Genomic DNA, 26,124 nt, shown 5'->3' with positions numbered 1-26,124 from the left:
CCTCGAGCCTAGGGTCTTAAAGAAAGAAGCAGCAGAGAAAGTGGATCCATTGGCTATAATACTCCAAACTTCCCTGGATGTCAGCAATGTTCCAGTGGATTAGAAAAATTGTAATACAATGTCCTGATTCCAGGAGGGAGGGAGGTAGAAATCAAGAAAGTACAGATTAACTTGTGTCATTGGGAAAGTGTTAGAGGTAATAACAGGACATTTGGAAAGTCAAAACGCAATGAATTGGAATCAGCAGGGTTTTATGAACATTAAATCGTGTTTGACTAATTTGTGAAAGTTTTTTGAAGATGTAACAAGTGAAGTGGGTGCTGGAGGTTGTGTGGGGATAAAGGGGGTCGCAGATTTAAAACAAATGAGAGGAGTTACTTCTCTCAAAGGGTTGTGAATCTGTGGGATTCACTACCCCCAGAGTGCAGAGAATGCTGGGACTTTGAGTAAAATTAAGGAGGAGATAGCTCTTGAACAAATTAAAAGTCGGACTATGGGCAGCTGCCAGGAAAGTGGAGTTGAGGCTGAGATGAGATCAGCCATGACCATGTTAAATGGTGGAGTAGTTTGTGGGACTCAGTTGCCTACTCCAGCTCTGTGTTCTCATGTTGTCTCACATTGTCCCCAACAAACACTCTCATGACAGCAATAGCATGGGATTAGATACAGAGTTCAGCTCCCTGTCCCAGGAAGTATCTCTGGATGAGGCTGATCAACTTCAAGTGAATAATGTAGTGTTATGCAGTGAAATGCAGATGATCAGTATTCTAATTGGGTGATGAGTTTGAGTTGGTTCTGGATGTAATCTGAGCCTCAGTGCAAAATTACAGCAGAATATTCACTGCCGTCATTGTGTATCAACTGTAAATTAAGTATAGTAATGTCAGGGGCTGTGAAATGAAGTGAATCAGGAGTTACCTAGAGACTGGAGGAATGTCTGCGTGGGAATGCTTACTGCAAGTGTCTGTCGTTAACATATTTTAACGTTGTCATTATTGGGTCAGCTAAGACTATATAGTAAGTGAGTCCTTGGATAAAATGGTCAGTGGGTCTTGGAGTACAGTGATCAGTAGGTATCAGATTCCAGAGATCAATGGGTACTGGAATACAGTGATCAGTGGGTAATGGAAGTATAGCCATCAGTGGGAACTGGGATACAGCGATCAGTGAGCACTGGGAGTATAGTGGTCAGTGAGCACTGGAGTGAGTATTCTGGGTGTCATGGACTGTGATCGGTCAGTGGGTAGATTTGACAGTGAGGATTGGCTATAATGTGGTCAGAAACGCAGAAGTGGAGTGAATTTCTTTCTAAAAGCACCTTCTTTTCACACTGCTCCTAAGAGAAAGTGAGGACTGCAGATGCTGGAGATCAGAGCTTAAAAATGTGTTGCTGGAAAAGCGCAGCAGGTCAGGCAGCATCCAAGGAACAGGAGAATCGACGTTTCGGACATAAGCCCTTCTTCGGGAATTGAAGGCCTGAAGAAGGGCTTATGCCTGAAACGTCGATTCTCCTTCTCCTTTGATGTTGCTTTCACACTGCTCCTGCAGACTGGCACTGGCAGATGGCTGCTCTTTCAGCTCCTCCTTCAGACCTGCACCGTGGTCCAGCCCGTGGAAAAACTATTTAAAGGTTTGGAACATCATCCCTCATCCCTGGGGCACTGAAGTTCAGCTGATAACCGTTTATTGCTGAAATCTCGCAACCCAAATAATAAAAAGATTAAATTGTTTCTTCTCCCCACCTCCCAGCACAGTTTTTTCTTTAAATCACGAGCTTATCGTTCCCTTGCAATCTCAAAACCCAGTGAGATTTTTTTTTCAAAACGCACCTTTGCATCACTGCTGCTTTACTCTGAGCATCTTCTCTTCCTTCTAGGCTCCTCCCTCACCCTCCAGCCTTTTGCAAATACCTTTTATTTTAAAGAGGACGCCTTCCCTTTAATTGTCATAGCTCCGATTTTAAGAACTGCCGGCTTTCTGGTTGTCATGACAGTCCTGACCCTCTCCCCTCCCCAGCCCCGGGCTCGGTTATTCCCTGGGGTGGGGTGGAAACTGCTTCCATTTATAGGCAGTGGTTACTGCTTTCTCAGCTGTCGGCTGGCTGCCTGGAGGGTACTATATAAGGCGGCCCTGGAGGATGCGGGTACTCGTGCGTGTGCTCACAGCTTCTGCACACCTCCCAGATCCTGCTGGTCCCGGTAAACCATGGCCCCCAAAAAAGAACTGAAGAAAGAAGCTGCCAAGGCAGCCCCTCCACCACCACCTGCAGAACCAGAACCTCCCAAGGAACCTGTCTTCGACCCCAAGAGTGTGATGGTAAGTGGACCCATTGTGAGAGAATCATTGCTGCCTGGAGACCTGCAGTGAATGAATGAATGGCTGACTGAATATTTAAAATGACAATCTGTAAGGGTACTGTAATGACAGAGGGGCTGTGGAGCAGCTGTAAGGTTTGTTTTGAGGATTTTCTGCTTTCTACTAAATGTGCAGGAAATCCCGTTTCCGTTTTCCAGTGAAAGATTTCATTTTTGAGCTGAACACAATAAGTGTCAAAGGCTTCAGTAACATCTTGCAGATGTAGCGTGCACTGGGAGCTGTCTCTGGCTGCTCCTTGCTTTTTGTTTGGTGACCCTAATAGCTGCAGACGTCTTTATTTTTCCTCGTTCATTTTGTCTACCCACCTCTGACAGACCCCACCCTCACCATAGCCTCCTGATTTCAGGGAATTCAGCAGCAGCTAGATGATTATCACACCCTGAGTTGAGACATATTCGACCTTGACTTAGCGAACACCTAGCCTTCAAGCAGGGACCTTGATTATAGCCCAGATGGTGCTGAGGAGAGCCATTCCTTACCTCCAATCCACAGTATCATAAGTGAAAATCTTCCCCCAATTTAAACCACTCAATCTAAATCCTGATTGACTATGCATTTCCTATCAATTACCAGGCAATAATGAGCCAGCAGGAGGTGCATTCTCTATAGCTGTAGTCTCCTCCATCTTCTGAAAAAAGATTTCTCTCTCTGGTGGCTCCGTGAATTGAAACAGTGTTGCAGAATGTCAGTGTGATCTACATCTCAGGGCTCCATGACACCATAAGATATAGGAACAGAATTAGGCCATTCGGCCACAGCTGATATGTTTCACAATTCCATTCTCCTGCCTTCTCCCTGTACCCTTGATCCCCTTATTTAATCAGGAGTCTATCTTTCGCTGTCTTAAAGACACTCGATGACTTGACCTCCACAGCCCTCCATGGTAACGGCGTTCCACAGGTTCCCCACCCTCTGACTGAAAACATTCCTCCTCATCTCAGTTCTAAAAGGTCATCCCTTCAGGCTGAGGTTGTGCACTCATATCGAGTCTCTCCTATAGTGGAAACATCTTCCCCACGCCCATTTTATCCAGACCTCTGAGTATTCTGTGAGTTTCAACATGATTCCCCACTCCCCATCCTTCTAAACTCCATTGAACACGGACCCAGAGTCCTCAACAGCTCCTCATATGACAAGCCCTTCATTCTTGGGATCATTTTGTAAACCTCAGCGCCAGCACATCCTTACTTAGGAAAAGGCACAAAACTGCTCACAATATTCCAAGTGCCTTATACAACCTCAGTCGTATATCTCTGCTCTTGCAACTACCCACCTCAAAATAAATGCTACTATTGCATTAGCCGTCCCATTGAACCTCCATGTTGGCCTTGAGAGAATCCTGAATGAGGGCTTCTAAGTCTCTTTTGTGCTTCAGATTTCTGAAACCTTGCCCTGTTTAGGAAACAATCTTCTAGGAGAAAGTGAGGACTGCAGATGCTGGAGATCAGAGCTGAAAATGTGTTGCTGGAAAAGCGCAGCAGGTCAGGCAGCATCCAAGGAGCAGGAGAAGATTCCTGAAGAAGGCTCATGCCTGAAACATCGATTTTCCTGCTCCTTTGATGCTGCCTGACCTGCTGCACTTTTCCAGCAACACATTTTCAGTCATTTAGGAAACAGCCGACTCCTCTATTCAGTTTTCTGACTGTCAAAGTACATAACCTCACACTTTCCCACAAAGTATTTCATCTGCCTCTTCTTTGCCCCTAGCTATCCAATTCTTCTGCAGTCTTCCCACTTCCTCAACAGTATCCTGTCCCTCCACCCATCTTTACGTCATTTTCAAGCTTAGCAATAATGCCCTCGGTTCCCTCATCCAGATCATTGTTGTATAACGTATAACATATAGCTGTAGTCCCACTACCAAACCCTGAGGAACTCCAAGAGTTACTAGATGTCATCCTGAAAAAGATCCCTTTTACCCCTACTCTCTGCCTTCTGCTGGTTCAGACAATCCTCTATCCATGCCAGTACGTACCCCCTAATACCATGGGCTCTTAACTTATTTGGCAGTCTTCTGTGTGGCACCTTGTCAAAGGCCTTCTGAAAATCCAAATAGATCACATCCACTGCCTCTCCTTTGTCTAACTTGCTTATTACCTCAAAGAATTCTAACAGATTTGTTAGGTATGACCCCCTTTACAAAGTGATACTCATGCACTTTCAAGAACTCTGCAATTTCATCCTTAATAATAGACTCTTAAATCCTGATGAAGAGCTTATGCCCGAAACATCGATTCTGCTGCTCCTCAGATGTTGCCTGACCTGCTGTGCTTTTCCAACGCCACACTTTTTGACTCTTAAATCTTACCAACGACCAAGTTCAGGCCAACCAGCCTATAGTTTCCTGTCTCTGCCTCCCTCCCTTCTTAACCAAGTGTGTCACATTAGCCATTTCCCAGTCCTCTGGAACCCTCCCTGACTGCAGTGATTCCTGAAAGATCACCAGAACTTTGGGGTATAGTCCACCTGATCTGGGTGATTTATCCACCCTTCAGACCTTTTCAGTTTCCCCAGCAACCTCTCCTTAATGATGATCACTGCACTCACCTCTGCCTCCTGACTCTTTTGAAGTTCTCGTATGCTACTGGTGTTTTCCACTGTGAAGATTGGTGCAATGTACCTGTTCAGTCACTCCACCTTGTCTTTGTTCCCCATTACTACTATTCCAGCCTCATTTTCCAATGATCCATTAATCACTCTTGCTGTTCTCTTATACTTATGTATCTAAAAATACTTTTGCAATCTTCTTTTATATTACTGAAGAGCTCATATTTCATCTTCTCTCCTTTGTTACTCCTTTAATTTTCATCTATTCATTAAAGATCCCCTGCTTCCCACTTACTTTCACTACATTGTATGCTTTTTCTTTTGCTTTCATGCTGACCCTGACTTCCCTTGTCAGCTCTGGCAGCCCCAGAAACCCCTGCCATTGCTGCTCCACCATCTTCCCTGCTAGATTTCCCTTTGAATCAATCTGGCCAGTTCCTCCCTCAGGGAGTTACTTTGTAGTTACCTTTACTCAATTTTAATACCATTCCAATTGATTCCAGCTTCTCCCTCTCAAACTGGCGGGTAAAGTCTATCATATTATGGTCATTGCTCCCAAGGGGGTTCCTCTGCCTTAAGTTCCTTAATCAACTCTGCCTTTTACACATCACCAAATACAGAATTATCGGTTTCCTCATGGGCTCTGCCACAGGCTGCTCAAACAAACCAGCTCGTAGAAATTGCACAAATTCCTTTCCTTGAGATCTGCTACCAAACTGATTTCCCAGTCCTTCTGCATGTTGAATTCCCCCATGTGTAATAGTGCCTTTTCCTCCATGCCTTTTTCTATTTGCTGATTTATTTTCTGCCCCACATTCTGACTACCTCTGGGAGACCTGGACATCAGGGTCCTTTTTTTCCCTTTGCAAGTCTTCAACTCTACCCACACGACTCTATGCCTTCTAACTCTTATTTCACTTCCTGCCATTGATTTAGTTTTATTTCTTACTATCAAGGCGCCCCACCCTCTCTGCCCATCTGCCTCTCCTTCCAATAAGCTGCGGATCCTTGGATATTTACTTCCCAGCCCTTATCCCGTTGCAACCTCTGTCTCTGTGACCCACAACATCACACCCACTAATTTCAATCTGCACTACAAGCTCACTTACCTAGTTTTGTATTCTGCATGCATTTAAGTACAACACCTTCTGTCCTATGTTAATTGTCCCCATTCTCATAGCTGTCCCCTTACCTGCTGTGCCTGAAGTTAGATTCCTTACCCTTTCCATATTCTGACCTATTCCTTATTCTGAAACTTTAATAACGTCTTCTGTGACCTCCCCTATATTTAAATGGTTTGAAGTGCTTGGGACCTCAATCTACCTTTATGCTATCCATTCAGCTACTTTATTCTGACTTTCTTCACATGTGAAGATGCAAAACCTTTAAGTTAATACTCTTATCAAGTTTCCCTACATTTCTAGTTCTTTGGTTCCATTAGGCGTTATTGTCCTTTCTTTATATTATCCGGTAATAATGAACCCTGTCACTATGCTACAATCCTACCTCTCCTTTACCTTTGATTTTATAATTTTCCACGTAACTGAACCTACAACCACCCCCGCCCAACTACTTACCTTAAAGCTCTATCTGCAGCCTTAGTTAGTTGCAGTTAGGTCAGTAGGGGTAGTTGACTGGAAATCAGGTTTGTGATGTAGGGTGATACCACCAGTGTGGGTTCAATTCCCACATCGGCTGAAGTTACCATGAAGGACCCGCCCTCTCAACTCCCCAACCTTGCCTGAGGCGTGGTGACCCTCAAGTTAAACAATTGCCAAGTGTCTCTCTCTGATGGTAGAGCAGCTTCATGGTCAGGTGGGACTATAGTGAGTTTACCTTTGATCTGTCCTTTATCACAGAGCTCCTGTCACTGCAGCCCACACACAGCATGACCCTGGGGAAAGGAATATGCCTATTTTACAAAAACAGAAGATAAGGAAGAGACTCTTAGTCTTTAGTCTGAATGAGGCATACCAGGTAGAAAGGGTAAGTTGTGCATGTTAGCACATTGCCCTCCTGGCAATGTCTCAGTGCACAGCTAGGGACCTTACTGTCAACTTAAAAACAGCTGGAAGGCTACTGGTGAACAACCTAGTTCCTGTCCGAGTGTTTACCTTTCCCAGGAATTGAGCTGCGCTGGGCCATACAGGAAGATTAGCTTTGACAATGTGAAAGCTACCGTCCATTAAATGGGAGAAATGTAATCAGGAAAATTATTTTTTCAGGACTGCATTCTCGCCTTATCAAACTGATTGCTGAAATTTCCCAGAGGGTAGAAAAGCCACAAATCTTGCATTGATTGATGCTCTGTACAGTAACTGTCACCCTGAAAGAATGATCTTCTTCTCGGACACTGTTGGTTCCTGAGTCTGTGCCTGACTAAAGGACCCAGCTATGGACAGAAGGAAAGAGCAGCAAAGCTCCAACACATAGTCTAGTTGCTCATGTGGCAAATGCACTTGATTGAAGGTGCAGAGGTACTATCTGCGGTGCACAACTGGAGAAAGGACTGAAGGGGTACCACAGAGAAATGGTAAATGAGAAGGACATTGGAGGGAGAAAAAACAAAAAAATGGGCTTGGAATTCAAACACTGGGAACAAAATAGAGTATTATTGAAGAATATTTATGTCAGCTACGCTTTCACCACAGAAGATAATGAAACAGACACAAAAACAGAAGTTACTAGAAAAGCTCTGAGGAAGGGTCACCAGACCCGAAACATTAACTCCAATTTCTCTTCACAGATGCTGCCAGACCTGCTGAGCTTTTCCAGCAACTTCTGTTTTTGGTTCTTTCAGCCTTTATAACCTGACTTTAGGATGTGCTGAAAAAGAAGATTGGGATCAAAAGTGAAAAATAAACTCAAAGCTGGAGAGTGATAAAAAGACTCGCACGTTATGTTCCCACACATGTTCTGAGGATGTGTTGACCTGAAGGTGCCGGTGTTGGACTGGGGTGGACAAAGTTGAAAATCACACAACACCAGGTTATAGTCCAACAGGTTTATTTGGAAGCTGAAAGCTAGTCCTTCCAAATAAACCTGTTGGACTATAACCTGGTGTTGTGTGATTTTTAACCCAGAGGATGAAGGGGAAAAAGAAAGTAAAAATATTAGTTTATATTTACAAAATATAGAAGATTGCGGGAGTGTCTAAGGTTCGGCAGGCAGTTAGTGCTGGTCTTATAGAAGTCTTGTTCAGACTCCCTTTCTTTAAGAATTATAGAGCAGTCAGTTTAATGTCAGTGATATGAAGGGTAGTGGAATCTACACGAAAGGGTGTAATGGAGAATATCCAGAAACAGGCAATGTAATTATTCATTTAGCATCAATTCCAAAAGGACAACTTATGCTAATTACCCAGATATTTCTTTAACAAAATAATGGAAAAAATAGACAAGGGTAATGTAGTAGTTATCATATATTTGGATTTTCAGAAGGCCTTTGATGAGGTTCAACAAGGTAAGTTCATCACATAGGTTAGGACATATGAAGTCTGAAGACAAATGGGTGAAGGGGCTGAATTGGCTCCACTCTTTTCAACCTCCTTACTTTGGCCACAAAGATTTAATGCTGCTTTTAGAATGCAGTTATACCTCACACCAATTAAAATGTAATTAACAAGTTCACCAGAGATAATTTTAGAAATTACAAGGTTTTCTTGAATGGAAGAGAGAGAAATGTTATTATTCATTAACCCAGATAAAACTTAACAAAGATGTGACATCAAACAAATGTAAATTAAGTTTAAAATTTAAAAAGCAATAGTGACCAATACAGATCAGATGCAGCCATGAATGTTGTAGATATCTTTGAGTTCTCAATGTTCAGATATTTCCCCAAATTTTGTTGATAATGGTTGCTATTACTTTCTTGAGAAAGAGAGAGAGAGAGAGAGAGAGAGAGAGAGAGCTCTACTTTCCCTGCTCTGTCATAGCGTGAGCTTGAAGTATATCGCTCATTGATGTCTTCCTGTGTCTGGATGTGATTGTTTCCAAGCTGGATGTGTGAAGTGTAAATTAAAAAGAGGCCTCCAAAGTTTCTTTACATGTGACTGGTTTCAATCTCTTTTGATGAATTTTTAATTTCAGATTAAACTAATTTATTTCTTAGTTTCATAGAGTTACCAAGAATTACAACATAGGAAAAGGCCTTTGAACCCATCCCATCCACATTGGTCACAAATAACCACCTAACCATTCTAATGCCATGTTCTAGCACTTGGCCCATAGTTTCATATCCCCTATCACCCCAGTGTACATCTGAATACTTCCGAAATGTTATGACGGTTTCCGCTGTGCCGCTCCTATAGGCAGTGAGTTCCATGTTCCAAACACCTTCTGGATGAAAGCATTTTTCCTCCCATCTCCACCAAACCACCTGGTAATTGACCCTTCCATCATGGGAAAAAAAATTTCTTCCCATCTACCCTATATCTGTCTCTCATTATTTTATCCATCTCAATCATGTCCCCTCTCAATCTCCTCTGCTCTAAGGAACGCAACTTAGACAGGCAGGATCCTGGAAGAACACAGCAAGTCAGGCAGCATTAGAAGGTGGAGAAGTCGACGTTTCCGGTGTAACCCTCCTTCAGGACTGGGAGGGTGGGTGTAGGGGGAGCTGCAGAGAAAGGGGATGGCGGGGCAGAGTGGTGAAATGGGGATAGGTGAAGATAGGCAGAGGGTACAACCTGGTTAGTCAGTGGGAGGAATGAAGTTGGTTGGTGGCTGAGAGGAATTTAAGGGATGGGGAGGGGCCGGGAAGGAAGTTAGGGGATGGGAAGGTTGGAGGGAGGTTATTTGAAATTGGAGAACTCAATATTGAATCATCCAGACTGTAGGATGCCCAGGTGGAAGATAAGGTGTTGTTCCTCCAACAGGAGCTGTGGTTTGTTTTGGCAATGGAGGAGGCCAAGGATGGTCATGTCAGAAAGGGAGTGGGAAGGGGAATTAAAATGGGCGGTGACTGGGAGGTCCAGTCAGCCCCTGCGGGCCCAGCTGAGATGCTCAGCGAACCCTTCCTTAAGTTTATGTTCGGACTCCCCGATGGAGGGAAGACCACATCGGGAGCATCAGATGCAGTAACCCAGGTTGGATGAGAGGCAGGTGAACCTCTGTCTCACCTGGAAGGTGCCCTGGATGGAGGGGAGGGGGATAGTGTGCTGGCAGGTTTAGCATCTTTTCCGGTTGCAGGGGAAGGTACCTGGGGAGTTCAGGGCCCCAAACAGTCCTTCCAGGTGAGACAGAGGTTCACCTGCCTCTCTTCCAGGGAGAGAGGGAGATAAAAGGGAGTGGGTAAAGGGAAGAGAAGAAGGCAGATTTGTGGGGAAGGAAAGATGGAGCGAAGAAGGGAACAGAAAAGAAAGAGAGAAATATGAGATAATGACAATCCAAGTGCAGGACAATGGAGTTTGAGAGCCAGGAGTTTAAGTTGGAAGAGGGAGTTTCAAGGTATCCTGTTTTTAACTCTCACTGTTGTCAAAAGTGAGTACTTTTAACACACAATCCAGGAAAGAGAGTGTGGGTCCGTGTCGAGACCTCTTTGGGAATCATGTTTACTGACATGGAGAATAGAGGCAAGGATTTGTCTTAATGCTCAGCCTGACACCAGTCTGATATGAGTCGAGAGTGTGGTGCTGGAAAAGCACAGCAGGTCAGGCAGCATCTGAGGAGCAGGAGAATCGACGTTTTGGGCATAAGCCCTTCATCAGGAATGAGGCTACATCAGGGAGACAGGATGCTTTCTTGCGGATCATTTCAGCGAACATCTCTAGGACACCCGCACCCACTAACCCCACCGCCCTGTGGACGAACACTTCAACTCCCCCTCCCACTCCATCAAGGACATGCAGGTCCTGGGCCTTCTCCACTGCCAAACCCTTACCACATGAAGTCTGAAAGAAGAACGCCACATATTCCACCTTGGAACCCTGCAACTACACGGGATAAATGTGGATTTCAACAGCTTCCTCATTCCAACCCCCTCCCAATATCATCCCAGTCCCAAACCTCCAACTTGGCACCACCCTCTGGACCTGTTCATCACTCTCCCCTCTGACCTATCACTTTCTCCCTCACCTTCATCCACCCCACGCCCCCCATTTATCTCTCAGCCCTGACCCACAAGCCTCATTCCTGATGAAGGGCTTATGCCCGAAATGTCGATTCTCCTGCTCCTCGGATACTGCCTGATCTGCTGTGCTTTTCCAGCATCACGCTCTGGATTCTGATCTCCAGTATCTGCAGTCCTCACTTTCTCCCAGTCTGATATGCTATGTAACACAAAGAATGGCACCGTGTGAGGCAGCCTTGAGAGTAATGCATCCTTATAAACAGTTACTCTTTAATAAAGCTGACTTTGTTTCTGTTTCAGATTGATTTCAGTTCGGATCAGATTGAAGGTGAGTTTTCACTGTTCTAGAGCAAATACTATCAACCCTTCCAAAGCTGGGGTCAGCTAATTGTGCTGTCAGTCTTCTCACAGTGGCTGATGGAGCTAGGAGAATGGGCCAGGGCAATGGAAACGAGAGCGCAGGCTTCTCTGCTGCCCCTGGGAGGTCGACTGGGAGATGTCACCTGAGAACACAACAATGGCAGCAAAAAGCATTACAGAGAAATCAAAGCGAGAGATGATTATTACTACCTAAATACAAACAAAGAAGAATGTAAATGGTCCATGACTTGCTTATAATCAGGCTTTAGGGTCTTGGAATCCCTACAGTGTGGAAACAGGCCCTTTGACCCAACAAGTCCACACTGACCCCTCCAAAGAGTAACCCACCCACCCCTACCCTAGTACTCTACATTTACCCCTGACTAATGCACCTAACCTACACATCCCTGGACGCTACAGGCAATTTAGCATGGCCAGCTCACCTAATCTGCACATCTTTGGATTGTGGGAGGAAACCGGAGCACCGGAGAAAACCCACGCAGACACAGGGAGAATGTGCAAACTCCACGCAGACTCATTAAATTTGCAAAACGCCACAATAGGGCTCAATATCATAAAAATCTGCATATATTAAAATGGGGACATGATAGAAAGTCTATACAAAATCTTAGTGGGACCACTGTTAAAGACTCTACAGAATAGGGAAGGGGTTGAGGTAACAGAAATGGGAGGGTACGATACAGAGTTACTGAGATGCTCCCTGCGATGAAGGAATATAAGCCAAAACTTGAAAAATGCTGCGTGTGTTCCTTAGATCATAGGAAATTACAGGGAATTTTAATGGGACTGTTTAAAGTGATGAAAGTATTCAGGTAAATAAGTAAAGGAGCAAGAGGATTAAATACCGTGAGGATTAGACAGTGATCAGGAGAAAGTATTTTCCACATAGGGATGTGAGATTGTGGAATGAATTTCCACAATTCATAACTGTAGTAGAGACCATGTCAGCATTTAACATAACACTTCTGTGGTTGGACAAAACCATGGTATTACTGCGAAAATGTTTGAAACTTTTGTCTTGTACTCATCATTCACAAGAACACCAATTCAAGGGAAACACCAACATTTAAACTCGAAGAGAGGAGGATGTTGATTGGTTGCCAAGTGGACTCTGATTGGTAGAGGCATTGTCATGGAGAATGCAGATGGATGCTGATTACCAAAACTTTGCCAACCAGTTAGCACCCTCCTCTCATCCAATGTAAACAGTGGCACCTTTGCAAACTTAACAATACATTAGATGTGTGGAGGCAAGTTAGAGGGAAGAGGGAAAAGGGGAGCAAATGGTTCCTGGTAAGATGTAAAAGCAAAACACTGTGGATTTTGGAAATCTGAAACAAGCACAGAGAATGTTGGAGAAACTCAACAAGCTTAGCAGCATCTGTGAAAAGAGAAACCAAGTTAATGTTTCAGGTCCAGCGACTTTTCTTTTCAAGTGGACATTCTGGCTTCAGTTCAACATGTGGTACAGACGGTTTATTTAACCAACAGCGCTGTCAAACTGAAGCCAGTGTTGTCATTCATTTGTGTCCAGTTTGTGTGAATCAGGTTCCTCGGTGTGTGGAGTAATAATCACATCACTGTGTCTCTGATTTCAGAGTTCAAGGAGGCTTTTGCCCTTTTTGACAGGACGCCCAGCTGTGAAATGAAGATTACCTATGCACAGTGCGGAGATGTTTTGCGTGCCTTAGGACAGAACCCTACTAATGCTGAAGTCATGAAAGTGCTTGGCAAACCCAAACCAGAAGGTGAGGTGTCAGGGATTGGGGCTACTTCATTCTATAGGCATGAGTCCATCTGCATCATAACAACAAACACAGCAAAGGTGGCTCTGAGACACTGGAGTGACCGCCTTTGGGGCTACTGCTGTACTGGCTCCATAGAACAATGGGAAAAGAGGGGAAAGAAACTTAGCATTTATCTGCACAAAATACACATGTACATACGTAGACATACTTTGACACATGCAGACGCACACGCACGCGTTTATACCAACAGGCACACACACATACAATATACTTTGAGATTTATACTCACAGACATACACAAATGCACACACATACATACATTTAGAAACATGACTTGGAGGTGCCGGTGTTGGACTGGGTTGGACAAAGTTAAAAATCACACAACACCAGGTTATAGTCCAACAGTTTATTTGGAAGCACTAGCTTTCGGAGCAACGCTCCTTCATCAGGTGGAATTCTTCACAATGCAATGAAAAACAACCATAATTATGTATCTGAATGAACTTCCTACCTCCCCTAAAGAACACGTGTACTACGTATCTTCATTAAGATCCATTGATTGGGTGAATGATGCTTTGATCTGTTCAGTTCACCACCTGAGGTTCCAAGCCAGTAAAATTGAACCTCAAACTTCTTTAAATATTTATTTTGATTTGGGTCACGAGGGAGCTTTGATCTCCCCTCCCTCCCATCAGAGATGTATTCTGAAAGATCCGGTCAGTCTGAGTGACAGTCCGTTTGCCCCTGGCAGAGATGAACCAGAAGACGTTGGATTTTGAAACCTTCCTCCCAATACTGCAGCATATCACCAGGAACAAGGACCAAGGCACATATGAGGACTTTGTGGAAGGTTTGAAAGTCTTTGACAAAGAAGGAAACGGCACTGTCATGGGAGCTGAGCTCCGTCACGTGCTAGCAACACTGGGTGAGTTGAATGTCTTCAGTCTGGAGGGAAGATTATGTGGGTTTGGAAATTGATGTTAAATTATCACTGGTCTTCCATTTCTACCCTTTTCCCTAACTGTGACCCTCCCCAGCTTCTTGTTCTTGTTACTGTGCTGTTCTGTCTTTCACGGGAACTGTTTACTTCTGGGCAAGAAACCACAGTCCACACAAACCACCGGAACAAGCTTACTGTTCCTGATTGTGTGTAAATGTCCCAATACCTGAAATGAGCAGGAGACACCCTCTGACAAGCTGGAAGCCCTGCAGTTAGTCACCAGCAGTGTTACGGGGTACACCACCTTTTCATTTTCCCTGTCCCCAGGCAGCATTGGGTCCTGGGGTCAGTTTGGAGGTGCCTCCAGAGACACTTGGTTTCCCATTTATCCCCAATCAGGAGCAATGTATGGAAGTACAGGGTTATGTACTCCGAACCCACAGTCAGACACCAGCAAAGAATCAACGGAATTGAAGGTTAGGAGGGACATTTTAACCATGTACCAGATGCTCAGAAGGGCAGCTAGGGGCAGTGGTATGGAGCTGTCTCTGGAGTAGTTGCATATTGGGAGGGAGCAGCAGAACTGTCTTCGCCAATCAAATGGAAATGATTTGCTGTGAGTCCAGGTATGAATGTCCAGCCAGCAGAAGCTCATACCTCTGGGGTCTGCCATTGCTTCCTGCTTTACTGGAGCAATGCGAGCTTTAGTCCCCACAACACACACGGACAAGGGGCTTTCCATCGGATCCCAGTCTCAGACCATTACGGCAGCATGGATTAGGATGAAATTGAGACTCACTGCTACGTTATTCATCCCAGTTCTGTAGGAGGGACCTGAAACATTAACTCTGATTTCTGTCCGCAGACACTGCTAGACCTGCTGAAATTTTCCAGCAATCTCTGTTTTTGTTTGAGACTAGACATGGTCCTGCCTAACCTTGCAGTTTTTCTGCCAAGTTACATAACGGAAAGATCTTTCATTCTTTGGCGATATGAGCAACACCCAGTGTGGCCCTGGCCTGTCTGCTCTAGTTAGTGTCTGGGTGAAGCAGATCCTCTCATCAGGACAATTCTAATTCCCAAAGAACCACCTGCTCCAGCTTCATCTCAGCTCAGCTGCTGCTGAAACCCTCAACTGTGTCTTTGTCATCTCCAAACCAGGCTAGTACTCCCTCCCTTTAGCCTTCATATCCAGTCTAAGTCTGATCACATCCCATCTCTTAGCCCATCATGTCCAGCCCAGTGCCAATGATCTCCCTCAGCAGTGTTTAACACCCTCCTGCTGATACTGAGCTAGACCAATCTGAATTCCTTGTATCACTTTCTCTGGGGAATGTTAACAAGATTCACCCCATCCACTAGAAATATGACCACTCCCAGGCCATCAGGTTGATCAATGACCAGTATTGAGCCTTTCAATGCTCAACATTCCAACCGACTGGATCACTCTCTGATGCTAGAACATCAGAGGCAATCTCTGAGATAAGGGGACTTTATTTTTATAAAATTTCTCAAACCCCTCAATTAGATTCTAGTCTATGACTTGTGCCCAGGTTTCTGTTATCTTAGAAATAAATCCCACAGAAGGTACTAATTAGATTCCAGTCTGTAACTCACTCCCAGATATCTACTGTTATATACATAAACTGGCATCAGCACCCGACCCTACCCCGAACCCCTCAATTAGATTCATTGCCACATATCTGCTAATCTCTTGAAAAAAAAAACCCCACAGAACCTATTGAACTAGATTCCAGCCTGTAACTCACTCCTGGATATTCGCTATTCTATATATTAAATACTCCAAACCCTTGGGCGGCACAGTGGTTAGCACCGCTGTCTCACAGAGCCAGAGACCTGGGTTCAATTCCCACCTCAGGCGACTGACTGTGTGGAGTTTGCACATTCTCCCTGTGTCTGTGTGGGTTTCCGTTGGGTGCTCTGATTTCCTCCCACAGTCCAACGATGTGCAGGTCAGGTGAATTGGCCGTGCTAAATTGCCCATAGGGTTTGGGTGGGTTGCGCTTCAGTGGGTCGGTGTGGACTTGTTGGGCTGAAGGGCCTGTTTCCACACTGTAAGTAATCTAAGCTGTAAGTAATCTAATCTAATCTTGATTAGAATCCAAATTATATAAAATGTTACTGAATTGAGATTGGCCACATTGTGGGACAATTAATTGCTTTTTAACCTGAAAAGATCATCTTGGCTGTATTATTGCTGGAATAGAGAGTAGGTGGACTGAGCTGATCTCCTGCCTTCTGATCGAATGATTCCATTACCTGGTAGGTGAGAAGATGTCAGAGAGTGAGGTGGAGCAGCTGTTGGCGGGTCATGAGGACTCAAATGGATGCGTCAATTATGAAGGTGAGATCAGGATGAAAACCATCTCCATAACCTCAGGAAAAAAACACACTCTGACTCTCACATTCAGGCCCTCACTCCGACTCTCAGTCGGCCCCTCACTCCGACTCTCAGTCGGCCCCTCACTCGGACTCTCAGTCGGCCCCTCACTCGGACTCTCAGTCGGCCCCTCACTCGGACTCTCAGTCGGCCCCTCACTCGGACTCTCAGTCGGCCCCTCACTCCCACACTCAGTCGGCCCCTCACTCCCACACTCAGTCGGCCCCTCACTCCCACACTCAGTCGGCCCCTCACTCCAACTCTCAGTCGGCCCCTCACTCCGACTTTCACTCAGTCCCCTCACTCCAACTCTTGCTCGGTCCGTCACTCCAACTGAATACAAAAACATCCTTCACGGTCACAGAATTTATGTTAAGTTTGGAATATTGTGTACCATTCTGGTTTCCTTCCTATCGGAAAGATGTTGTGAAACTTGAAAGGATTCAGAAAAGATTTACAAGGATGTTGCAGGGTTGGAGGATTTGAGCTATAGGGAGAGGCTGAACAGGCTGGGGTTGTTTTCCCTGGGGCGTCAGGGGCTGAGAGGGTGACTTTATAGAGGTTCACAAAATCACGAGGGGCATAGATAGGGTAAATAGACAAAGTCTTTTCCCTGGAGTGGGGGAGTCCAGAACTAGAGGGCATAGGGTTTAGGGTGAGAGGGGAAAGATATAAAAGAGACCTAAGGGGCATCTTTTTCACTCAGAGGGTGGTGCGTGAATGCAATGAGCTTCCAGAGGAAGTGGTGGAGGCTGGTACAATTACAACATTTAAAAGGCATCTGGATGGATATATGAATAAGGGTTTAGAGGGATATGAGCCAAGTGCTGGCGAATGGGACAAGATTAGGTTAGGATATCTGGTCTCATGGACGAGTTGAACTGAGGGGTCTGTCTCTATGACTCTATTGACTCTAAGTCAATAAGGGTGGTGCAATAATAAGGTGGCTTCTATAGATTTCAAAGATATACAGTGATAAGGGAGCATAATGAAACAATATCTATAACAATTTCATGGAAGCCAGGTTTATTAACTTATTTACAGAATTGAAAGCTGTGCAATGTTTAAAGCCCTGAATTATTGTGTAGAACCCAGGTATATATGGTTGATATTTTGACAAAGTTAAAAGGCAATATTTATCATATCGTGCAAATGGACGTTTTAGTTAATGAGAGACCAATAACTGCGAGGTTCAAAACCAGGCGTAACTTAAGTGGATCTTATTCATTGAACAGCAATAATTGTCTGGTTTTATTTTTGCAGCTTTTGCGAAGCACATCTTATCGGGATGAAGCATGATGTTCTGGTGAGTTAAACCACATGTTCGGTGCTTTGACACTTTTCACCTTGCGATAGCATGAACTATCCAATGAAACTGAGGCACAGTCACTCCCTGAAAATGGATCTGATGTAGACAAAACTTCCCCTCGACAAGCGAATTTAGAAAGTGGGAGCCAGACTAATGCACCTAACCCACACATTCCTGAACACTATGGGCAATTTAGCATGGCCAATTCACCTAACTTGCACATTCTTGGACTGTGGGAGGAAACCCACACAGACTAGGGTGAATTTGCAAATTCCATACAGACAATCGTCCAAGGCTGGAACTGAACTCAGGTCCCTGATGCTGTGAGGCAGCAATGCTAACCATTGAGCCACCGTGCTACCAGATTGGGAACTGTCAGGTTTGCACAAGTTTGGTTTACTTACACAAAAACAGGACAGGAGGGAGAGCAAGAAAGCTTTACTCACCATGCTCCTGGGAGGGGGAAGATTGTCCTGTGAGGGTAGATAGATTAGAATAGATTAGACTACTGAGCCTAAATTCTCTGGAGTTAGGTATCTAATTCAGCCCCTTCAGACTTGTGTCTAACATTGCAGTTCCGTATCACTTTCCCATACTATCCCAATATCTCTGAATTTCTGTAGTGCCCAGAATAGTGTTAATTTCTATCATGGATAACCTCAAAGATTGAGTATCCACAGACCCCTGAGGTAGAGAATTGCAAAGATGCACAAACCTTTGAGCTCAGTGGTCATTTGTCAGGTTTTATCTTGGACAGTGCAGTTTCAGCTGGTCTGGCCACTCTCTGCTAATGGATGCCATTATATCTGACAGTTTGACCCATGGTCTCAGTAACTGAGTACAGCAGCAACAGCAGAGTCTTGCTCACTCCTTTCCCCATCTACAGGAGCCCAGATGTGAAGGGGCACAGGCAACTGGTTTAAGTCATATTTTTTTCTCAGCCTGTCCCCTCCGCGACAATGTGCAATCTCCAAATGTGGCACTGTCACTGCGTATTGTGCTGGTATCACTGACTGTCAAATGATGGGCAGCCATTGGCCCACACCAATCTGAGTGAAGACATTTCTCCTCATCTCTGTATGAAATGACCAATCCCTCAAGCTGACATCAATATATATCGCCACGCCCAGACCTGTGCCAAGTGTGGGTGTCCTAAGTTCTCTTTTGTGTTTTTAATCAGTCCTTTCTAACATTCAGTGGCCCAGTACAGATGGTGCCAAGACCAAGCTGATAGTTGCAATGACCTTTCTTGTCTCTCCCATTGGTCTGAGTTTAATGCAGAAGTCATTTGGAACATGTCACTCTTTCTCTGCCACACCATCTTTAGTATCTGTCCTGGAAATCTGAAAGTACTATATTAAATCACTTGTATTCGGGTATGTGACAGTATCAATAATACAGCCGCTGCAACTCCACACAGATTGGAAGGGCACCCTTTGAAATGCAGTCACCGAGTGCAGCCTCTGAGACATTTTCTCAATCTGTTCTATCAGGAATTATACATTTTTGAATTAGATACCTAACTCCAGAGAATTTAAGCTCAGTAGTCTAATCTGTTCTAATCTATCTACCCTCACAGGATAATCTTCCCCCTCCCAGGAGCATGGTGAGTAAAGCTTTCTTGCTCTCCTGTCCTGTTTTTGTGTAAGTAAACCAAACTTGAGCAAACCTGACAGTTCCCAATCTAATTAGGGGTTGCACGGTGGCTCAATGGTTAGCATCGCTGCCTCACAGCATCAGGGACCTGAGTTCAGTTCCAGCCTCAGACGATTGACTGTGTGGAATTTGCACATTCACCCTGGTCTGTGTGGGTTTCCTCCCACAGTCCAAGAATGTGCAAGTTAGGTGAGTTGGCCATGCTAAATTGCCCATAGTGTTCAGGAATGTGTGGGTTAGGTGCATTAGTCTGGGAAATGTAGAGTAATAGGGTAGGGGATTGGGTCTGGATGGGTTATTCTTCGGAGGGTCAGTGTATACTTGTTGGGCCAAATGGCCTGTATCCACACTGTAGGGATTCTATGATAATTGTAGAAGACAGTTTGACTTTTACACACCAATTCATTTGTACCAAAATCCAAAACAAGATTTACCTACTATACCTGCAAGTTCATTTTCTGTGATTCATGTACAAGGATCACTGAATACAAACACTTCCAACCTTTTATCACCCATGAAGCATTCAGTTTGATTATGTTTCCTATCAAAATGAATAACTTAATGCTCTGCCTGATTTTACATACACTGTTCACTCTCACAATCTCTCTCTATCTTTTCTGCAATCTCCTTGCATTCTTGACAGTGTATCAGTAGCTACCTTAGGTATACTACCCTCAGACCCCTTAACTAAGACATTAATGTAGATGGTAAGAAGCTAAGGCCTAAGCACTGATCTGAGGCAGAAAGCCTTTTGTACACTCCATAAACATCCATTCCCTCCACCACTGTGTACACAGCAATGTGTGCTATCTATAAAATACACCACAGATATTCACCAAAGCTCCTTAGACAGCACTTTCTGAATTCACAACTACTGTCATCGAGAACGACAAAGGGAGCAAGTACATGGGAGCATCAACCCCTTCAAGCCACTCACCATCCTGACTTGGAAATATATCGCTGGTTGTTCAGTGTTGCTGAGTCAAAATTCTGGAATGACCTCCTGAATGGTTTGTGTCCAGCACGTGGACTGCAGCGGTTCAAAATTCACCACCAATTTCTCAGGGGGAACTAGGGACAGGCAATAAATGTTGGCCCAGCCAGTGATGGCTACTTCCCATGAGTGAATAATGAGAGTTATAAGGTAGCCAGGAAGGTTCTGAAGAGAGAGCTAAGAGCAGCAAGGAGGGGACATGAAAAGTCCTTAGTTGGTAGGATTAGGGAAAACCCTAAGGCTTTCTATAGGTATGTCAGGAATAAAAGAATTAGTAGGGTATAAATAGGTCCAGTCAAGGATAGTAGTGGGAAGTTGTGTGTGGAGGCCGAAGAGATTGGGGAGATACTGAATGAATACGTTTCGTCAGTATTCACTCAGGAACAGGACATTGTTGCCGATGTGAATACTGAGTCACAATTAATTAGAATGGACGGCTTTGAGGTATGTAGGGAAGAGGTGTTGGAAATTCTGGAAAGGGTGAAAATAGATAAGTCCCCTGGGCCTGATGGCATTTATCCCAGGATTCTCTGGGAAGCAAGGGAGGAGATTACAGAGTCATTGGCCTTGATTTTTATGTCCCCGTTGTCTACAGGAATAGTGCCAGAAGACTGGAGGATAGCAAATGTGGTTCCCTTGTTCAAGAAGGGGAGTAGGGATAACCCTAGTAACTATAGGCCGGTGAGTCTCACTTCTGTTGTGGGCAAAGTCTTAGAGAGAGTTGTAAGGGATAGGATTTATGAACATCTGGATAGGAATAATGTGATCAGGGATAGTCAGCATGGTTTTGTGAAGGGCAGGTCGTGCCTCACAAACCTTATTGAATTCTTCGAGAAGGTGACTAAGGAGGTGGACGAGTGTAAAGTGGTAGATGTGGTGTATTTGGATTTTAGTAAGGCGTTTGATAAGGTTCCCAATGGTAGGCTACTGCAAAAAATACGGAGGTATGGCATTGAGGGTGAGTTGGAGGTTTGGATTAGGAATTGGCTGGCTGGAAGAAGACAGAGGGTAGTAGTTGATGGTAAAGGTTCATCTTGGAGTGCAGTTACTAGCGGTGTTCCGCAAGGATCTGTTTTGGGACCATTGCTGTTTGTCATTTTTATAAATGACCTGGAGGAGGGGCTAGAAGGTTGGGTGAGCAAGTTTGCGGATGATACGAAAGTCGGTGGAGTTGTTGACAGTGAGGAAGGATGTGTCAGGTTACAGCGGGATTTAGATAAGCTGCAGAGCTGGGCAGAAAGGTGGCAAATGGAGTTCAATGTAGGTAAGTGTGAGGTGATTCACTTTGGTATGAGTAACAAAAAAATGGGGTACTGGGCAAATGGTCGGATACTTGGTAGTGTGGATGAGCAGAGGGATCTTGGTGTCCATGTACACAGATCTTTGAAAGTTGCCACCCAGGTAAATAGTGCGGTGAAGAAGGCATATGGCGTACTGGCTTTTATTGGTAGAGGAGTTGAGTTCCGGAGTCCTGAGGTCATGTTACAGTTGTATAAGACTCTGGTGCGGCCGCATCTGGAGTATTGTGTGCAGTTTTGGTCGCCATACTATAGGGAGGATGTGGAGGCACTCGAACGGGTGCAGAGGAGGTTTACCAGGATGTTGCCTGGTATGGTAGGAAGATCGTATGAAGAAAGGCTGAGGCACTTGGGGCTGTTTTCATTGGAGAAAAAAAGGTTTAGGGGTGACTTGATAGAGGTGTACAAGATGATTAGGGGTTTAGATAGGGTTGACCATGAGAACCTTTTCCCACATATGGAGTCAGCTATTACGAGGGGGCATAGCTTTAAATTAAGGGGTGGTAGGTATAGGACAGATGTTAGGGGTAGATTCTTTACTCAGCGAGTCGTGAGTTCATGGAATGCCCTGCCAGTAGCAGTGGTGGACTCTCCCTCTTCATGGGCATTTAAATGGGCATTGGATAGGTATATGGAGGATAGTGGGCTGGTGTAGTTTAGGTGGGCTTGGATCGGTGCAACATCGAGGGCCAAAGAGCCTGTACTGCGCTGTATTGTTCTATGTTCTATGTTCTATGTTCTAAGTCAGGAGTGTGATGGAATACTTGCCTGGATGGCTGCAGCTGTAACAACATTTAAGAAGTCTGACACCACCCAGGACAAAGTAGCCTGTTTGATTGGCACCATATCCACAAGTATCTACTCTCTCCACCATGGATGCTCAGTAGCAGCAGTGTACTATCTACAAGATGAACTGTGGGAATTCACCAAAGATCCTTAGACAGCACTGTCCAGCCCATGACTGCGTCCGTCTCGAAGGACAAGGGAAGTAGATATACTGGAACACCAGCACCTGCAACTGCAACATGCCCTCCAAAAGCCAGTCACCATCCTGACTTGGAAATATATCACCGTTATTTCAGTGTCGCTGGGTCAAATCCTGGAATTCCTCCCTAAGGGCATTGTGAGGTCAACCTACAGCAAATAGACTCACGGAGTTCAAGAAGGCAGCTCACCACCACCTTCTCAAGGGGCAACTAGGGATGGACAATAAATGCTGGCCCAGCCAGCGATGCCCTCATCTTCTGAATTAATTTTAAAATGTTGAAGATGTTCCAGGTCTTTACCCTGACAGCTGTCTGCGGTAATGCTATGGGGCTGAAAAGGCTGCATTTCCAATTACCAAAGCTGTTTCCCTTTGTGTTCCAAGTGACTCTAACCAGCAGAGAGTTATTCCCCTGCTCCCCCTTGACTCCAGCTTTGCTCGGGATCCTTGATGCAGAAAGTCTGACCTTGCACCTGAAGTTCACTCTTTTAATCGTAGAGTCATAGAGTTTTGCAGCACAGGGAAAGGACCTTCGGCCCATCATGTCTGTACCAGGCATCTCTTCTAATTTAATTTGTCAGCACTTCGTCCTTAACGTTGTTTGCTCTAGCATTTCAAGTGCTCATCTAAGTACCTCATCAATGTGATGAGGGTTTCTGCCTCTCCTATCCCCACAAGCAATGAGTACCAGATTCCCCATACCCGCCGGGTTAAAAATACATTGCATTGTTGAGTGGATGCCAGTGTTGTAACTGTACTGGAACAGTTTGGCTCAGAGAGTGGCATGTCTTCAGTACTGTTGCAGGAATGTTGATGAGGTCCATAGCCTTTCAGTATCCAGAACCTGCAATCATTTTCTGATTTCATGTAGAGTGATTCGAGTCGGCTGAGCACTGGCACCTGTGAGACTAGGGACCACTGAATGAGCCTGAGATGGATCGTCCACTTGGAACTTCTGGTTAAAGATTGTTGTAAATGCTTCAGCCTTATCTTTTACACTTGTGTGTGGGGCTCTTCCATCATTGAAGACGGGGGATATTTGTGGAGCCTCCTCCTCCTTTAATTGTTCATCGCCATTCACAGCTGGATGTGACAGGACTGCAGAGCTTAGAGCTGAACTGTTGGTTGTGGGATCGCTTAGCTCTGTCTGTCGCTTGCTGCTTCCGCTGTTGGGCGTGTTTGTGGTGCTTCACCAGGTTGACACCTCATTTTTTAGGTATACCTAGTGCTGCTCCTCCTCCGTTCTTCATTGAACCAGGGTTGATCCCCTGGCTTGATAGTTGATACGATGTTGTTAAATTGAAGCAATCCAGCTGAGATGTTGTCCGGGCCCCATAACCTTGACTTTATCTAGTGCTTTCAGCCATTTTTAGCGCGTGGAGTGAATTGAATTGACTGGAATTCACCGTGATGGTGGATCATCAAGAGGAAACATTACTCTCGAGTAATATTCTTTCTTCAATGTTGTACTGTTCTGGGATTGTTCAATGATATTATAGAGCTGGGAGCTTTGCATTTCACTTATGTCAATTCCCACAAAAGCCATCAGTGTTTATCCATTGGTGAGTGTCAGTTATGATTGGTGAGTGTCAGATATGGCTGTCCAATATTTGAGGCAGATTTTTGTGGGTTCAAGTTCAACCCCAGAGACATGGAACAACAGCCCCCATGGTGACCTTCTGTGCAGTAGTGCTGGGGTGCAGTGCAGTCCAGTCTTTGGATAAGTCATGAAACCAAGAAGGGCAAGGGAATATCTCTCAGTCTCCTTGCCAAGATTAGTCCCTCTAACAATCATCCAAAGGCAGATCATGATCATTTTTACATTGGCATTTATGGCACCAGCTTTCATTCCAACAGTGACCACAGTTCAAGTGAACTAAAAACAATAGATGCTGGAGATCATAACAGGGCAGACAGCATCCATGGAGAGACAGTGAGCTAACATTTTGAGTCCAGATAACTCTTCATCTGAGCGAGATGAGTCATCTAGATTTGAAATGTTAGTTTGCTCTCTCTCTATGGATGCTGTCTGACCTGCTGTGATCTCCAGCATTTGTTGTTTTCAGTACAGATTCCAACTTTTTCACACAGAGGGTGGTGTGTGTATGGAATGAGCTGCCAGAAGAAGTGGTTGCAACAAAAACAACATTTAAAAGGCATTTGAATGGGTATATGAATAGGAAGGGTTTAGAGGAATATGGGCCAAGTGCTGGCAAATGGGACTAGATTAGGTTAGGATACCTGGTCGGACAGGACAAGTAGGACCTAAGGGTCTGTTTCGGTGTTAGATATCTCTATGGCCTTACATGGTTCAAAATAATGTTACTTAGAGGATCTTGAGGACATGAAATGTGCAGTTGAAAATGTTGATTGGCTGAGAGGGAAAAAGGTGGAGGCATGGAAAATGGGAACTGGAGGAGGCCATTCAACCCTTCAAACCTACTCCACTATTCAATATGATCATGGCTGATTATCAACTCTCCACTTTCTCCCTTTGGTCCCTTCAGCCCCATGAACTATACCTAATTCCTCTTGAAAGCATTCAATGTTTTAAGGTCCACATGGGACGTGAGTACCAACTTGGATATGATAGGCTGAATGGTCTGTTTCTGCTTCTGCACTGTCAATTTTCATTTAATTCTCAGTTATTTTAATTTCAAGTTAATGCCTGGCCTCCTTTCTAAGTTCTGATTTTTTTTTGCAGATTGTGAGCAATGGGATTGTCTATAAACACCAGGAGCAGCAAGCTGTGAAATCTATACTACAACAACCTTTTCTGCTGACATTCTGCACGTGAGGAGCCATTGTGTGTCACTGGGAAGATCCACTCAATCCTGTTGTTCTCACTGAATCCATCTATATCCCAGTGTGCGTTGACTTGTGTGTGCTTCACCACACTCAACCTGTCTCATTGTCCAGTACATATTTAATTTCTATAAGTTTTTACCACAAATAAAATACAACAAAAGACTTTTCTGTTTTTTCTTCTTGAGTATCTCTTTGGGGTATGAGTTAGAAATATAACTGCACAGCGTGACCATGGAGGACATCACGGGTACAGGTAGAATTGATCTCACGTTAACCAGATCCACAGGTAGAAGCCTCACTGACATGCCCATGTGGTATTTGATCACATTACTCACTCATGGCAGGAAATCATGACATTTGATCATGTGACATGGTGAATTTTATTCTCAGATTAATCTTTATCTCAGATTAATGTCTCAATATCACAGAACAGTTCCCCCACCATGAAAATATTAGACTTACTGTTTTATAGTGAGGTGAATGGTATATATTAATCAGTGAAATAACAGAAAAGATTCAAAACATGAAGGCTAAGTCAGTGTAAAGTGTAAGACACAGTGCCTCAGTGGTTAGCACTGCTGCCTCTCAGCGCCAGGGACCCGGGTTTGA

General features: G+C 44.6%; 1 protein-coding gene across 2 annotated transcripts; it reads left to right on the top strand.

The window, feature by feature from the left end:
* Positions 1 to 2,122: 2,122 nt before the first annotated feature.
* On the top strand, positions 2,123 to 25,678 carry myl4 (myosin, light chain 4, alkali; atrial, embryonic). Of its 2 annotated transcripts, XM_072561903.1 has the most exons (8): positions 2,123 to 2,316; positions 11,296 to 11,323; positions 12,975 to 13,124; positions 13,876 to 14,049; positions 16,352 to 16,429; positions 17,729 to 17,771; positions 19,354 to 19,380; positions 25,412 to 25,678. In XM_072561903.1, the coding sequence occupies exons 1-6, from the start codon at positions 2,206 to 2,208 to the stop codon at positions 17,755 to 17,757; spliced, it is 570 nt and encodes a 189-aa protein (XP_072418004.1). In that variant the 5' UTR covers positions 2,123 to 2,205; the 3' UTR covers positions 17,758 to 17,771; positions 19,354 to 19,380; positions 25,412 to 25,678. The 2 variants fall into 2 exon arrangements, with proteins under 2 accessions (XP_072418004.1, XP_072418003.1); XM_072561902.1 differs by lacking the exon at positions 19,354 to 19,380 and having other exon boundaries at positions 2,124 to 2,316.
* Positions 25,679 to 26,124: the final 446 nt, after the last annotated feature.

Source organism: Chiloscyllium punctatum, chromosome 42, assembly GCF_047496795.1.
Source record: "Chiloscyllium punctatum isolate Juve2018m chromosome 42, sChiPun1.3, whole genome shotgun sequence".
In the NCBI taxonomy this organism is placed as follows: domain Eukaryota; kingdom Metazoa; phylum Chordata; class Chondrichthyes; order Orectolobiformes; family Hemiscylliidae; genus Chiloscyllium; species Chiloscyllium punctatum.
The sequence above is the reverse complement of the archived record's forward strand: the minus strand, read 5'-3'. Positions and strand labels throughout refer to the sequence as shown.